The 16,211-nt window shown below is 38.2% G+C and overlaps 1 protein-coding gene across 1 annotated transcript in view; it reads left to right on the top strand.

The window, feature by feature from the left end:
- Nucleotides 1-15,113, top strand: part of LOC140141460 (probable methyltransferase-like protein 24) — a 53,448-nt gene extending 38,335 nt beyond the window's left edge. The window contains exons 3-5 of the mRNA XM_072163327.1: nucleotides 11,602-11,720; nucleotides 13,143-13,371; nucleotides 14,063-15,113. Of these exons, the coding sequence (XP_072019428.1) occupies nucleotides 11,602-11,720; nucleotides 13,143-13,371; nucleotides 14,063-14,380 (666 nt within the window). The 3' untranslated portion in view covers nucleotides 14,381-15,113. The remainder of the gene's footprint in view (nucleotides 1-11,601; nucleotides 11,721-13,142; nucleotides 13,372-14,062) is intronic.
- Nucleotides 15,114-16,211: the final 1,098 nt, after the last annotated feature.

Below are 16,211 nucleotides of genomic sequence, written 5' to 3'. Positions count from 1 at the left end.
CCATTAAAAGTTGTATTGAAGTGAATCAAAATTGGTGATATTTTTATCATTTAACATTATGTTACACAAAAGATGACCAATTCATGACATGCGACCATAAAGATAAATTTTTCGTGAAAAAAGTTCGCGATTTCAGGTAATCCTAATTTTTTTTACCTCTACCCCCCCCCCCCCATGGCCCAATTCGCTGAGAATGGGCCTTAAGGGAAGCACGATTTAATTTTCGGGGGGGGGGAGTTTGGATCTGGCGATTCTTCTTCTTTTTTTTTGTTGCACCTTTATAACCGAAGGCGTCGAAATTGTTTTTTCTTATCAGTGGGCAACATGTTTTTTTTCAAAGAAACTCCCATGCTCCCTGGAAATCAAACATTGCGCCTCTGGTATTAAGTCCTGCATCATAAAATAGACCTTCAAATAGGCTAGGCCTACTTCAAATTGATCTTGTTTCTTTACGTGACCTTACAAGGACACAGCGGTTGCAGCTGTCATTTGCATTATTATTATGATCAAATTCATAATTGTTCTGATTTGCTATTATTGCTTTCTATAAATTCAATCAGGAATGGGATCAGACAAATTATGACAAATGTGTCAATTTCCAAGTTTCTAATTGAAAATGAGATCATACTGAAGATATAGACAACATGTGACCTGATAAGGTCATATAGATTTGTTAATAAAAATCCCTTTAAAAGGGAGATCTTGGCCTTGGAATACCCAAACTTAATGAAATATATCAAAAAATAAATCCCGGGAAATAAATACAGGAACAGACATTGCAGTAGGCTAAATAAAAGTATAGACCTATATTAATATAAATGTTCTTGTTTACAAACGGTTTGGCTGGTCCATGCGGAGACACACTTGGGTCTTCATGGGACCAGGCCTAAGGTACCCGGGCTAAGACATGCAACGTTCATTCAAAGAGTGTGCAAGAATATTGGTGTTAAAGAACTGTGTACTGGTATAGATGATCATGTTTGAGGTCCCAGTATCTCTGATCGAGAAGATAACTTACCCTTCCCAGAATCCTTTGCAGCATGATACATCACCTCATTTCATCAAATGACAGGGGGGCGGACACTCACTAAAAATCGGCCACATTGACCCCCATCTTTCAACTCCCGCTCACCCAATGACCCACTTTTTTGTTTTACTAAACTCCCTCTCACCAAATGACCCTCTTTTTTTTAGTTTTCTGTCACCAAAAGACCCCTCTTTTCAAGAATATGAGACCAATTTGAAAATTCTCACCGAATGACCCCGTTTTTTTTCATTAATTTTCTTCAAATTTTTCAACCAAAAAAATATAAATTTTGATGACATTTTGGGAAGGAAATTTTGTATCAAACACAGATATTAACCAAGAAATAAACATATTTTTGGACTGTGCTCTGTTCATTGAGATACTTTTTGTGGGACTTTTTTTTGTCACTATCGACCAAATGTTAAATATAAATAGCAAGAAGGCCTACAGAAAATTGAAATGGAAGCAATGCATTGGGTGAAGTTTAAGATCTATATTCTCTGTCTCGTACTTGCCCAAGAGGTTGACCTTAAAACAAGGACAACACGAACAGTTGTTGTCTGCATAGCTTCCAAATAAATATATGACACATCACCTCACCTGACACCTTTATTTCATCTACAATTTACTTTTAGTATCGCTATTATTATCCAATTTATCACTAGCGGTTTATCTCAGGTTGTGTCGGTAGGCTGCTGAGACTAAAGTTTATACTCAGGTCGAATATGATTTATTTTTAACCTTGTCTATTGCCTTATCCAAAAACGATTTGTCATTTAGGGGCGCAGTAAAATTTGATTTCCAGGGGGGGGCATGGGAGTTTTTGAAAAAAAAAAAAAACTTCGCCCACAAGTGACAAAAAAAATCGCATCACTGATGAGTAAAAAAAATAACTTCCCCAACCAACATCCAACTCTGTATAAAGGTATAGGCCCTACATTAAATTTGAAAAAAAAAAGCGGTGAAAAAAAATCGCCGCCCAAGGTGGTAAAAAAAGTTCTGCCGCATGTTCAAGGGGGGGGGGGGGCTTTTATTCATTTCATTATTTCGGCTTAAAATGGACAACAAATCTTCTATGACATGCAGCTACTGCTAATTATGAAGTTCAAAATTATGATTTTGGGTGAAGAATAACTAAATTAAAATTTGACGGAAAGCGTACATTTATGACTTCAACTAGCGCATTATTATGTCCCAATCATGGAAACGCACATTATTTGAAAAACAACAACTTGGAAGCTACACCATTTCCCGTATTTTGTAGGACATACGATTTGTAATGATCTAATTTTAAGCAAGGTATTTTTTACGTGAAAATGTCCCATTTATTTCCCAAACCGCGGACGTCACAGAGAATTTCGTCCTGTAAATGATTGTTCCAGTGGGACAAAGCTGTCTGATTTATTAACAAGGGCTGAATATAGGCTACATTGTCTATTTATTTGCGGAGATGGTACGTGCACCACAAATCAAAATATAGGCCATTGATGTCCTAACACGGTAATGTACGATTTCAATCAAGTTTTAATTTTTGTTATTCTTTACTCAAAATGCTGAATAATAGGAGAGGTTTCTGTCCATTTTACGCCGAAATGGTCGTTTTTGGTGGTTTAACGTGGAGTAATAGCCTAATAAGGGGGATTTTAAATTAAAATGGGCAAGACAAAAAATTGTTGTGTTGCCTAATATCCGACCGACCTGATTTTTGTAAAATCTTGGTCGCATACTATTAGGATAATACCAGTCACAGGGGCGCACCCCCAATCGCCAAAGGCCACAAAGGCTTTGCAAGCACTTGCGGGTGAAAAAAAAAAACAGGTTTGTTATGCTTTTTTAGTCAAAAAAGGTCCACTTTGGGGGAAAAATGTCCACTTTTTCAACATCCGTCCCAAAATAAATCCTGGCCACACCTTTGTCGGTCGGCATAATTGTAGGGATTCTGAAATTTCAAGATTCTTACGATTTTGTGGAATGAAAGAAGAAGAATAACATATCAAAATCTGCAGTGAAATAAATAAATTATTATTTTTATATAAAAGTCATGGGGAAATACTTAAAAATGACGCGTCGCGTTGATCAATTTTAAATTCAACAGAGTATGCAAGATGCCAGCGAACTAAATACATTTTATGAGGGCGCTATAACCTCTGAATTAACGGTCCTCCGGTCGGGCCGATCATCCTCAATTAGATTGAGGCACCGAAGTATTAAATGAGTGTAAGCCTACAGTATTTTACGTGACCTTTTCATGTTCCCATCAGGGCCGCTCATTCATATCCTTCTCTATAATCAACATAATATTGTAATATTTTGTTTCGTTTCGTTTTTAATTGTGTTAATGACATAAAAATAATCAGTGGAGGAAAGTGTGTTTGTTTCCTGACAAACTCGAGCGGACTCGAAACATAGGCTATAAAATAAGCCCGACAGTTTCACATTTAAATAGACATGAACATGTGAAGCTCACAGAAAATGATGTTTCTGCACTAATGACTAAAGTGCCATCCAAAAAGAAATTTTTGACGAGGCCCTCATAATTTCGGAGCTACATCTAGAACTAGAACGTTTTCAATTTATTTCTCCCTCATTGAGATTTTGACCCGGCCACCAACTCAACTCAACACAGAAGTTGGTAACCATGTCACTGTGTTACCAAATATCGCGAACAATTTGTATGCCAGTAGCGAGGACCGCGAAATTTCACCGTGAAATCAGCAAAATAGGGGGAGGGGCATTTAATTCGCACTGTCCGCGAAATTTTGATAAAAGGGGTACTAATTGTAGGCCTATGTCAATCTTTAGTGATTGAGGGGTGTTTGAAATTCTAGTTCTAGGGGTGATGCAATAAAATATGTGTACCCCCGGGGTGGTTAAGCATTTTTGGCAGGTCGAAAGGAGGAGTCAAGCGATTTCCGGCAGGTCGAAAGGGGGGGGGCGGCGGCAAGCGATTTTTGGTACAGATATTTGGGGCACCGTTTCTATATTACGCTCTAAAAAGGTGTAGGAACACGTTCAAATATGCATTATGTTATAATATAAGACAATGTTTTAATTTCGGGGCCCTAAATTCTTGCATATGTAAGGAGGGGGGGGCAAAGATGTTTGGCACATCAAAAAAAAAAAAGGTCAACTAGGGGGCACAGGTTTTTGACACGTCAAAGGGGGGAGCAAAGATTTTTGGCACGGCCAAGCGATTTTTGGCAGACCATTTTGTGAATTCACCACCCCGGGGGTATAGGCCTACATGATTATTGCACAGCCCCTTATTGAAAACCACAAAAAATGGGTTGTTTTTGGCCAAATTTTGTCCTCGAATTTGCATGAAAAAAGGGAGGGGGGTAAATTTGATGAAAAATCATTGCAAAGGGGTCTTTGAAATTTTTTGTAAACTGTCATGGTTACCAACTTTTGTGTTAAGTTGGGTGGGGGGGGGGTCCGGGTTTGACTGGAGGAGAGTTATCAAACTCTAGAACATTATGTATTTGCATCATTGGGGTGGGGGTTCTTTTATTCATTTCATTATTTCGGCTTAAAATGGACAACAAATCTTCCTGACATGCAGTTAGGCCTACTGCTAATTATGAAGTTCAAAATTATGATTTTGGATGAAGAATAACTAAATTAAAATTTGACGGAAAGCGTACATTTATGACTTCAACTAGCGCATTATTATGTCCCAATCATGGAAACGCACATTATTTGAAAAACAACAACTTGGAAGCTACACCATTTCCCGTATTTTGTAGGACATAAGATTTGTAATGATCTCATTTTAAGCAAGGTATTTTTTACGTGAAAGTGTCCCATTTATTTCCCAAACCGCGGACGTCACAGAGGATTTCGTCCTGTAAATGATAGTTCCAGTGGGACAAAGCTGTCTGATTTATTAACTTCACAAGGGGCTGAATATAGACATTGTCTATTTATTTGCGGAGATGGTACAAATACGTGCACCACAAATCAAACTAGTGGCAAATGGTGGTCATAGACCACAAACCTAGCTGGGGCATGTTGGTGTTGTGGAGGTATCTGACCCCTACAAAATGTTCCAAAAATGCTCCCCTGGTTATGGGGTTTGTTTTCACCGAGTTTGAGTCCCGTACTCCTAACAGATGTCCAAAAAATTAAATTCTAAGATTTGACCCCAGATGACCTTTGACCTGACCTATGCATGATATACCATAATGTTCCCCTGGTCTTGAGGTTTGTTGTCACCATGTTTGAGCCCCGTACCTCTTACAGATATCCAGAAAATGAAATTCTACGATTTGACCCCAGATGACCTTTGACATGACCCTTGCACAGTGTTCCAAAATGTTCCCCAGGTCAGTAAGTTTGTTGTCGTGAGTTTGAGCCCCGTACCCCTAACAGATGTCCAGAAAATGCATTTAGAAAATTTGACCTCTATATGACCTTTGACCTGACACCTGCAAAATGTTCCCCTGGTCATGAGATTTGTTGTCACTGAGTTTGAGCCCCATACCCCTTGCAGATATCCAGAAAATGAAGTTATAAAGATTTGACCCCAGATAACCTTTGACCTGACCCTGCAAAGTGTTCCAACATGTTCCCCTGATCATTAAGTTTGTTGTCACCAAGTTTGAGCCCCGTACCGCTTACAGATGTCCAGGAAATGCGTTTCTAAAATTTGACCTCTGCATGACCTTTGACCTGACCCCCGCAAAATGTTCCCCTGGTCATGAGATTTATTGTATCGAGTTTGAGCCCCATACTCCTTACAGATGTCCAGATAATGCAATTGTAAGATTTTACCCCTTAATGACCTTTGACCCCAATTCTGTGTGCAAGGTATGGGCACTGGGTAAAGCCGATGCACATGTGTAAGTGACGTCATTGTGCTATGTAATATGTGGCAGAAGAAGCATTTTGGAAGTATTTGGTTAAATACCGGAAATGCCCCTTAATGACTTTTGACCCCAATTCTGTTTGCACCCTATGGGCACTGGATATAGCCGGTACATATGTGCAAGTTACGTAATTGTAGGGTGTAACATGTAGGAAGAGAAGCATTTTGAAATTTTTTGACAGAAGAAGAAAGAATCGGATAGCATTACAGTACCTAGCTGGGGGGTGTAAACCCCCCAGCTAGGTAAATATAGGCCATTGATGTCCTAACACGGTTTTAAAGCCATAATGTACGATTTCAATCAAGTTTTAATTTTTGTTATTCTTTACTCAAAATGCTGAATAATAGGAGAGGTTTCTGTCCATTTTACGCCGAAATGGTCGTTTTTGGTGGTTTAACGTGGAGTAATAGCCTAATAAGGGGGATTTTAAATTAAAATGGGCAAGACAAAAAATTGTTGCGTTGCCTAATATCCGACCGACCTGATTTTTGTAAAATCTTGGTCGCATACTATTAGGATAATACCAGTCACAGGGGCGCACCCCACCCCCCCCCCAAAGGCCACAAAGGCTTTGCAAGCACTTGCGGGGTGAAAAAAAAACACCCCAGGTTTGTTATGCTTTTTCGGTCAAAAAAGGTCCAAAACTTTGGAAAAAGGTCCACTTTCAACACCCGTCCCAAAATAAATCCTGGCCACACCTTTGTTGGTCGGCATTGTAGGGATTCTGAAAATTTCAAGATTCTTACGATTTTGCGGAATGAAAGAAGAAGAATAACATATCAAAATCTGCAGTGAAATTAATATATTATTATTTTTAAATAAAAGTCGTGGGGAAATACTTGAAAATGACGCGTCGCGTTGATCAATTTTTAATTCAACAGAGTATGCAAGATGCCAACGAACTAAATACATTTTATGAGGGCGCTATAACCTCTAAATTAACGGTCCTCCACAGGGGGGGGGGGGCCGGCCAAGATTGGCTGAATTTTGACGTTGTCATTGGTTTTACACGTAAACACAAAAAATGTCTCAAATTATTCCAAAACTGTACGTATGTTATTAAGCACTATTTTATCAGTCTAAATCCGTTGAGGTTCGCCAGTGAACCTCATTGTAAGTACTGTTTTTTGAATGTTTTGTATGAATAACGCACGGTATGTTTATGATATATACCTAAAATTTCCCCCATTGTGTATCGCGGTTCGCTTGGTCTTATATAGGGTGGTGCGTTTAAATGTACACTAGCTGGAAATTGCTTTGTCGCCCTCTGGTATTTGGCCTACGGCTTGACTAAACACAGAAAGTTATTTTCTGCATCTTGAAGACTTAAGCTTTCATTCCATACCGAACTCGACTAATTCTGAACGGATTTTCATAATTTTTTCGCTGTTTTTGTGATTGGTGAGGAAAAAGCTCCTTCCGGCCTTAAATTTAAAGGGACAGAACGTAAACAAAGTCACATGATGGGAGGAAAGAGAGGGAACTCTGCCTCCGATGCTGAACTGGATCGTGTTGTTAAGCTTCACAGTGATGGCAATAGCTTGACAGAAGTGGCTAAGATAATGAATCGCAGCCGTAGTTTTGTCTGTAAGGCTTGGGCCAGGAGATTTCATCCAAAACCAAAGGACCGGAAGCGGAAGCGGAAAAGCATACAATTCTCCCAAATTTGCTGGAAGGCGAGAGAGGATGGAAAAATAGATGCCAAAAAGTTATTGAAAACCATTGGAGGTGCCAGTTCCTAAGCAAATGTATAAATGTAAGCATACAAACATTTGACAATAACATTTAGAAGGTTTCCAATGGTGTAAAACCATGTTATTACTTTGTTTACCAAAAGGTTTAATTGCTAGTGTACATTTAAACGCACCACCCTAGACCTTTTTCCCTCTATCCCACAATGCACTATTCCAGGGGGGTATGACGTAGTTCATCAACCTCATAGATCGTGTGCATCCGATGGTCTTTGCCAGGCCTTTGCAATTATTTTGTCTTAATATGGGCATACTGATTCCATATATGCGGATTATCGTAAAGGCCATCGATGTTACTAATTATGCAATAATTGAATACACGAGTGATGCAGTTACGGAGCGATGCAGAACATCTGTGTAAGAGATTTTGTGTTCGTTTTATTTTCAACTCCGAAAAAAAAGTGAAACGGATGCCGGTAAAATATCACTGCGTGTCCCGTCATCAGTTGTTCACCATTAGGTCTATAAAATGTATGCAAAGTTAGGTTTCAATAACAGGAAACTTTTTGGGTGAATACACCATGTCCATAAGGCATAGAAATGTTGTTTTTGCCCCGAAAGGTATTAGTGACGGTGGCGCCATTATCATCATTATCGGGGATTCCTTTTTTGTGATGAAGGCACCAGTCGAAATGTCCGTATTCCAGAATGTGATGAACATAACTCTGTACTCCCCCGGGGAGATGATGTATTTTGCGACACTCATACCCCCCTGGAATAGTGCATGATGGGAAAGAGGGAAAAAGGTCTATGGTAACGGGTCTCGCCTGCGGTGCATAGGGTCCCGAGATCGAGTCCCGCTCACTCCCGGCTATAGTTTTTTTTTCTTCACATTTATTTTGAATCCAAAAATATTTATTTTTATGTGAAAATTTATACATTCGCTGAGAAATATATTTTGTGCATTTTTTTTCTGTAACGGGGCCAATAGAGCTAAAAACACAACTCAGCACGGGGCGTCCAATGTCCAGGCAGTGTTGCCGTCATATTGTCTGTTTTGTTTACGATATTGGCTGTTGCCACAGTGAATAATGTAGTCCACCATCGTCTGGTCCTCCATTTTCAACGTCACCGGTCGGGCCGATCATCCTCAATTAGATTGAGGCACCGAAGTATTAAATGATTGTACAGTAAAGTTAGGCACCTTTTCGTGTTCCCTTTTGGTCGCTCATTCATATCCTTCTCTATAATTAATATATTGTAATATTTTGTTTCGTTTCGTTTCTAATTATGTTTTATTACATAAAATAATCACTGTAAAGTGTGTTACTTTGTTTCCTGACAAACAATTCGAGCGGACTAGAAACATAGGCTATAAAATAGCCCGACAGTTCAGATTTAAATAGACATGAAGACTGCCGAAAAATGATGTTTCTACACCAAGTGCCATCCAAAACGAAAACTTGACAAGATAACGTTTTCAATTTATTTCCCCCCTCAGTGAGATTTTGACTGGTGAGAGACCAAACTTCAGAACATTATATTATTTTGACAATGTCATGGCACTGATCACAAACCTTGAGTTTTCAACATCACATACTGCAGTTACTGTCCGTTTTCCTATACACAATACACAGTGCTCTCACCATTGACGCGCGACCTTTACAAATAGTGTATGTTAGAAGAATATTGCATTTGCCTAGTTAACATCACTGTGTGAAAAACAACCGGCCAATATTTAAACTATTCTCCAAACTTCTAGCAAATATATTTCTCTAACATGACCTAAAATTACAGCTAGGTTAGATGTTCAGAAATAGTCGCACTTTCGTAGAATATGAGTGAGGGCAAAGCATAGCTAGCTCATAGCTAGCCAACTCCCCGTGTTAATTGAATGGAGATTTGACCGAACATATTGAGCTATATTGGTAACGGACCGCTCCGTTCTGAAGGATGCCACAAAAAAAACGGTACAAGCTACATTTAAACTATTCTATGAAATATAGTAGATATGTCCTAAATTTTTAGCTAATTTAGGTGTTTGGAAATAGTCGCACTTTTGTGTTTTCGGAAGGATATGTAAACGACAGATAACACCAAAAATATGAAGAAATTATTTCCAAACCGTGTTAAGGGCTGGGGTATGAGCGACCTTCAAGTACCGGTATCTGGAGAGGGGAAGCAATGAGTTACTTCAAATCACAGCGGCAGGTAGTGACTGGGCCGCCGAGTGCTAATATATATTTATTTTGGAAGGTTCTTGTTTGTTTTAAATTTTGGGGCGTTTTTCCAAAATTTGATATTTTTGGTGATATTTCAAAAAAGCGACATGCCAAAGACAACTCTTTGGGCACATAGTTTGTTATTGTTATTGCAGTTCTTTTCCACATACCTACGTTAACATTCGATTGGTTGATTTACTAATATTATATATTTTATAACTGCAATTTGGTGTTTTCAATGCGTTTTACACGTATCTTGAAATTAACGCAAATATCTAGTCACACTGCTTTTAGAATTTTTACCTGATCGTCGGCTTTTGCAGGCAACAGAATGCAGATTGGCTCACGATAGATGTTGTATTCCTCTATGTGGTTCACTTATTAGTAAAATGAGTTTGTATTCCTTGTAACAACACACACATTGCCGTCTGGTAACCGGGTCTGGTACTGATTTTGGGACAGCCATAGACTTCAGCGCCGTATCAAATCTCATAAAAACCACACGACTGACGACTATGTGTTTATGTTTCCCGCACGAAAGCTTGTGTCTACATCTATTACTATACTTCTTTGGAAACGTTGACCTTTGACCATTCTTTGTATAACGCCCTGATATGACCTTGATATGTTCGCTTGATTGGGTACGTTATAGCATCCATTTCATTGAGTTCTTAGGACTTGGTCAGTAATACTATACAGGGATACAATAGTTTAACATGGTGTGTGAGCATGGTGAAAGACTCATTATTGATTAGGCGCGGACATATTAAAGGTACAGGTCCTTTGCGTGTATAGCAGAAAATTATAATAGAATGTGTGAATAGAATGTTTGAATTTTGCAACTAAAATACTAACTGCATTCTGCATTATGTATTTATTTATTTATTTAGGCCTATGCCTATTTATTTATTTACTGACTTATTTATTGATTTTATTTATTTGGTATATTAGTTAGTAGACCTAGTTAGTAATATTCCATGATAGGCCTACGTCGGTTTATTATTGATTGTTGGTAACTTGACAACTTGATTGATTGATCGATTGATTGTCATTTCACATTATATTCATAGTTTATAGGCCAATTTGAATACCATCGTATATTAGATAAATAGACCTATCAGTATTGATTTATTCTATTCAGCAATATCAAGGATTAATATCAAACTTCTCATAGCGAATTGTCAGTTGGTTCAGTGGTAACGCAGTAGGTTTTACAACACACAGGTCCCGGGTTCGATTCCCACCTCTGCCTATTTTTTGCAAGGCTGAGAAAAAATGAAATTTCTGGACTGCAAACTTATTTGGCGCGAGATCTGAGCTGGTCCTTTTCTGGTGGCTGTGTCTGTTACAGGCACACTCCCTCTGCATCCAAACCAGGTTCACGCTCATTTCACCTCCCTTAAGTCAACAATCATTATGTTGCTCATTTTCAAGAATGCTGGTTAACAAAAAGCAGGCCATTGTCTCATTTCGTGAACAAAGGTCCACATACCATTGTTTCCTTGCGTTTCCTTTATAATCAGTTACCCAACTGAAGCTGTATTATAGCACCTCATAGCGATATCGCACATATAAAACAGACACATGTGCACAACCAGAGATCCGATTTAATCAGTTGAGCTGTTTCAATGAGTATTATCTTGGTTTAATAGCTTTTAATGGGGTTTAAGTCCTGCAAAGGTCGAGATGAATTCTACTGTAGACATGACTGCATCATGAAGTTTTTAATATTTGTAGAATTATATTTAATACCGTTTTCCTATTACTTATTTTCCTTTGTTTCTTTATTTTAGACATTGTGCAATGATATTCGTGACATTGGTCGAGCTAGTAATAGTGAAGAGTGGCCGTTGAGGGCGTGCTACGATTCCAAGAATGGAGACGGAGGAGGTTGTGTCGTGTACTCATTTGGGTAAATTTGGATTTCAACATGTTTATATAATTTTCTGTTTGCAAATCATCATTGAAAAAGTGAAGATTCGGACACAATAAGAATATCTCGTTCCCAGGGCCGGATTTACCATTGGGCCAGATGAGCCCGGGCCCAGGGCCCCCAAATTTTTGGAGCCCACCAAATTGCTCTGTGCATCTTCCATTTTAGCCGAAAAACACCATGTTTGGGTCAATAATAGGGTACAAAATTGCAAAATTCAACTTCAATTTGGGCTAAAATTGAATTTTTTTTCGGGCGATTCACGCGCAAAATGTCCTGATAAAAATCTATGCTTGTCTCCCCTAAATTGTAATGCTCCCGACGACACCGTCGATCTTATATCAAAATCAAAACTTGGCCACTTGAGTGCACATGCCTTCCTCATGGTGCGTTTGGGGCCCTCCAAATTTTGGCCTGTCCCAGGGCCCCCCAAAAGGTAAATTCGGCCCTGCTCCTTCCGTCCGTCCTAAATATAATATATTTAGGCCCATGGATAAACCGGTATCATATAGAGCTTAGGGACCCCCTCGTATGCGCTCAGCCTCAAATGATCGGATTAAAACTTAACCTCCCGTGGGTCAAGTAAAAAATTCATATTCACCCCCCCCCCCCCAAAATCTTCAAGCCCAAATGATCCTAGCCTAAATTGGCATGAAATGAGCGAAAATGAGCGACACATTTTTTCACCGCGGTCACAAACATTTTATTTTTTAAACAAAGTAATATAATATTACGCCTATTTGATCCAATTATGAGATCGAAATTGTCAATGATTTGCCGTTTTCAGTCTTGTCAAGCTTCAAATACTAATGCTTGTTGCTCACTTCGTTTACTTATATTACTCTGTCTATTGATTACCTCGAAGTGTGGTCTATTAACATGATTAAAGCCATATTATAACATTTGCCCATTTGCTGAATGTTTAAAATTCCTTTTTTTACACGATTAAATTGTACTTTATTAAACCAATATACCCTGCAAAAATCAAGACTCTAGATGCTGTAGTTTTGTCAAAATCCTAGATTTTGAATAAAACGCCGGATTCGGCGCTTTATTATTACGATGGAATTATTAGTCAAACGCATACACGATGTTCATAACACACAGTACGTACACGGCGTGCGGGACGATGATATACACAACAAAGGGTCGCACCACAACATGACCGAAGGAGTGGTACGTATTGGCGACATGTGCGCTGGTAGTAAATTCCAATTTTCTTTGCTTTGCCGTAGTTGTTCGGCTCAAAAATAAAAGGGATATATCTGACAGTAAAAGCTAACATTTTATGGCAAAGAAATGCTAATCTATTTTGTTTGAAAATGTTATAATATGGCTTTAATGAAAGTCTCAAATCTCATAACCTGATATAATAATTCTTCTCTATTCTCTTTCCTACAGACCAGCGATCCCCGGTAGTTCATTCGACGTTGACATAGCCCGACAAGGATGCGAGGTACATGTATTCAATCCCACTTCAAAAAATAAAGTGGATGCCTTTCCAGATAAAAGTATCTTCCCTCATGAATATTCATTAGACTGGAGGGCAGCTACGGTCAGAGGTCCTAGTTCATCACCTTGGATACCAAAGAAATTATCGGGCATCATGGCAGAGTTGGGTCATGATAAGGTAAGTAATAAAGCACTTCATGGAGATTACTTTTGCTATTAATTTGAAATAACGAATTGACAGCTTAATTAAATTAAATTAATTAGCGTTAATTATATCTCACATTTAGGTTTGGTGCTAAATATGCGGTTTCTTTAGTCAATACAAAAATGTCATGATTTTACCGTTCACGAGTTTTATGACGGATAATCACTTCGCATTATGTCCTAGGGCTTTGATTCATGTAACCTATTTTCATATCCCCGTGCAATTTACTATGTGTAGTAGTATAATACTCTGGTCAGGGAGGTATTTTGCTTCGTACGGTAATCAGTATCTAATCTAAAGTGAAGAATATTTTGTCTAACATTGAACATTGAAGCGTGTATAGGGCGAGGTATGGCCTAGTTATTTGATCGATATAATAGATGCGAAATATCACTGAATGATTGTCATTATTTGTCATACCTGTCGATTGGCCAAAAAGAAGTTTTCATTATCAATTGGACCAATCAGCAACATTGTTAGAATAATTTCACCACGCAAAAAAATTGAGGTGAATTATTTGCAAAGCTCCATTCTGATTGGTGATTAAAGTGAAAATATCATGTAATTGACCAATCATAGGCAATGTTAGATCGGCAGGTAGTACTCAGGGGGTTAAAGTTCATTAGTTTCATCAGTTTTTGTTTTGTTTTCTACCCTTCTACAGATCGACATCTTACAAGCAGACTTACAAGGCACAGAATGGAAGATCCTAGAAAGTCTCATCGCAGACAAAACTCTCCAAAAAATCCGACAGCTGATATTGAAAATTCACATCCATTGGGGTGGTTTTGAAGTCCAAGGCACCAATGCAGACATTGCGAGGTTCTGGTATAGTCTTATAAAACAGATGGACTACGCCGGGTTTAAGATTTTCTACAGTTATAGTGATAGGACTAAGGGACCTCAAACTATATTAGGGAAACGTGATTATAACGCCAGTAGCACGTATACACTGGGATGGCTAAATAACGACTGGAGGTAACGACTAGTCTATTTAAACAAACGACCAGAACTATGAAAGGTTCATCATCGTATTCGTAAAGATTCGCCTAATGGCGCACATGTGTTGCCATTGGTTATATTTCTGTCATATACAAATCGAGAGCTCCTGCCAACAAGAATTACGTTTCCGTGCCCTTATTAATTTTGCTGGTGGTATTTTTACAGGAGGGCACTTTTAATTTGTGCATAAAATGCCAGTTATAAATGTCAAGGGAGCCCATAGCGCCATTAGGCTAATCTTTACGGTATTATATTAGATGGGTCATATGCATGTACCAAAAGTTTTATTTAAATATAAAATGGACTGTAAATTATCATATTTGTTGCAATGTATGGCACGACACAAGCGTCATAATACTCACCATTGACACGTAGAGCTCACTGTTGTTGTTAAAACTGCACGTCTAAGATAAATGACGCTTGTGTCGTGCCATAACATAACTTGTTCCGCATATAGCCTACATATAGCCCACTTGACGTTTTGTTGTAAATTCTAAAATTCTAACTTGCCAGGACTAAACTGATCTACCTATAGACCCTTCCCCTTACTTTACATCACATCACACTGGGGGTACTTCCACCACATTCCGCCTTTCGGGTGTCGCAAAACACATCTCCGCTGGTGCCTTCATAAAAAAAGGGAACAACTTCTCTAGGCGTCACTGACATGGGGTTGTCAGGAAAGAAGTTTCCTGTTACTTAAACCTAACTTTTTATACTCTCTAAATTCCTAAGATTTAAAAATAAGTCTAAGAGACTTGTTAGAATGACAAAACCTCTCAGAGACTTAAAATTCAAATCTTTATTAGAGTAAAATTTAAATCCATTAGATTTGAATTTTAAGTCTTTTCAAGGTTTTGTCCTTCTAATAAGTCCCTGGAATTTAGAGAGTACGTTTTATAGATCTGAAGGTGCAAAACTAATGACGGGACATGCAGTGATATACTTCCAGCGTCCGTTTCAGAAATGCTACAAAATACGTAAACATTAATCTCTTACACATATGTCGCATCTGGAATCAAAATGCCCATATTAAGACAAAAATTTTTTTTTGCAAAGAACACCAGTTACACACGATCTATGAGGTTGATGTACTTGGGAATATCCCAGAATAGTGCATGATGGGAAGAAGGGAAAGTAGTGCGATATACAAGAGTACCGTATTTTTAAGAATATGAGCCACAATTAGCAAAGGAGCAACTTGTTAAATCAAACCTAATTGCCTAAAGTGCCTTTAGTAGCCTGAGATGTTCGATATTCTTCCTCCCTTTTAATTTTAAAGTCAAAGCCTTCAAATGATTTTTAAAAGACTTTATAATGTATATAAATTTTGTATAATATTGTGCAATATTGATGAAAACTGATATTATATATTGGTGTATATAACGATTTGCAGAAACTTTGACACTTGTATTGGGTTAAATTTTACCCACATAAATATTTGAATCTTCAGAAAGTCGATATACTAATGAATCAAATATCGTTCTTTCTTTTTAAGAAAACCAAAAACTGCTAAAGTACAGTTGCCACCGCTTACGGTAGGTCGTGTAGAGAGAAGGCCTCTATGATAATATGACATATGTCTGCATTTGGTAGCCTATACCTTCTGTTGTTCTGAAATTAAAACTACAGGTAAAAGACCCTATATACAGTGCACATGGACGAGGAAGTTGTAGGTGCTACAAGCTACATCATATCACAAAATTAAAACAGCAAGTCGAATTTCAATTTTAAAAGATTTTTATATGGTCTGTCATATATACTGCTGCATTCAACCGTAAAACCTCGTCTAAAAGCATATATATATAAAC

The sequence above is a fragment of the Amphiura filiformis genome, chromosome 19 (genome assembly GCF_039555335.1).
Source record: "Amphiura filiformis chromosome 19, Afil_fr2py, whole genome shotgun sequence".
Classification (NCBI taxonomy): domain Eukaryota; kingdom Metazoa; phylum Echinodermata; class Ophiuroidea; order Amphilepidida; family Amphiuridae; genus Amphiura; species Amphiura filiformis.
Note: the sequence above shows the minus strand (reverse complement) of the source record. Positions and strands in the feature narration are given on the sequence as shown.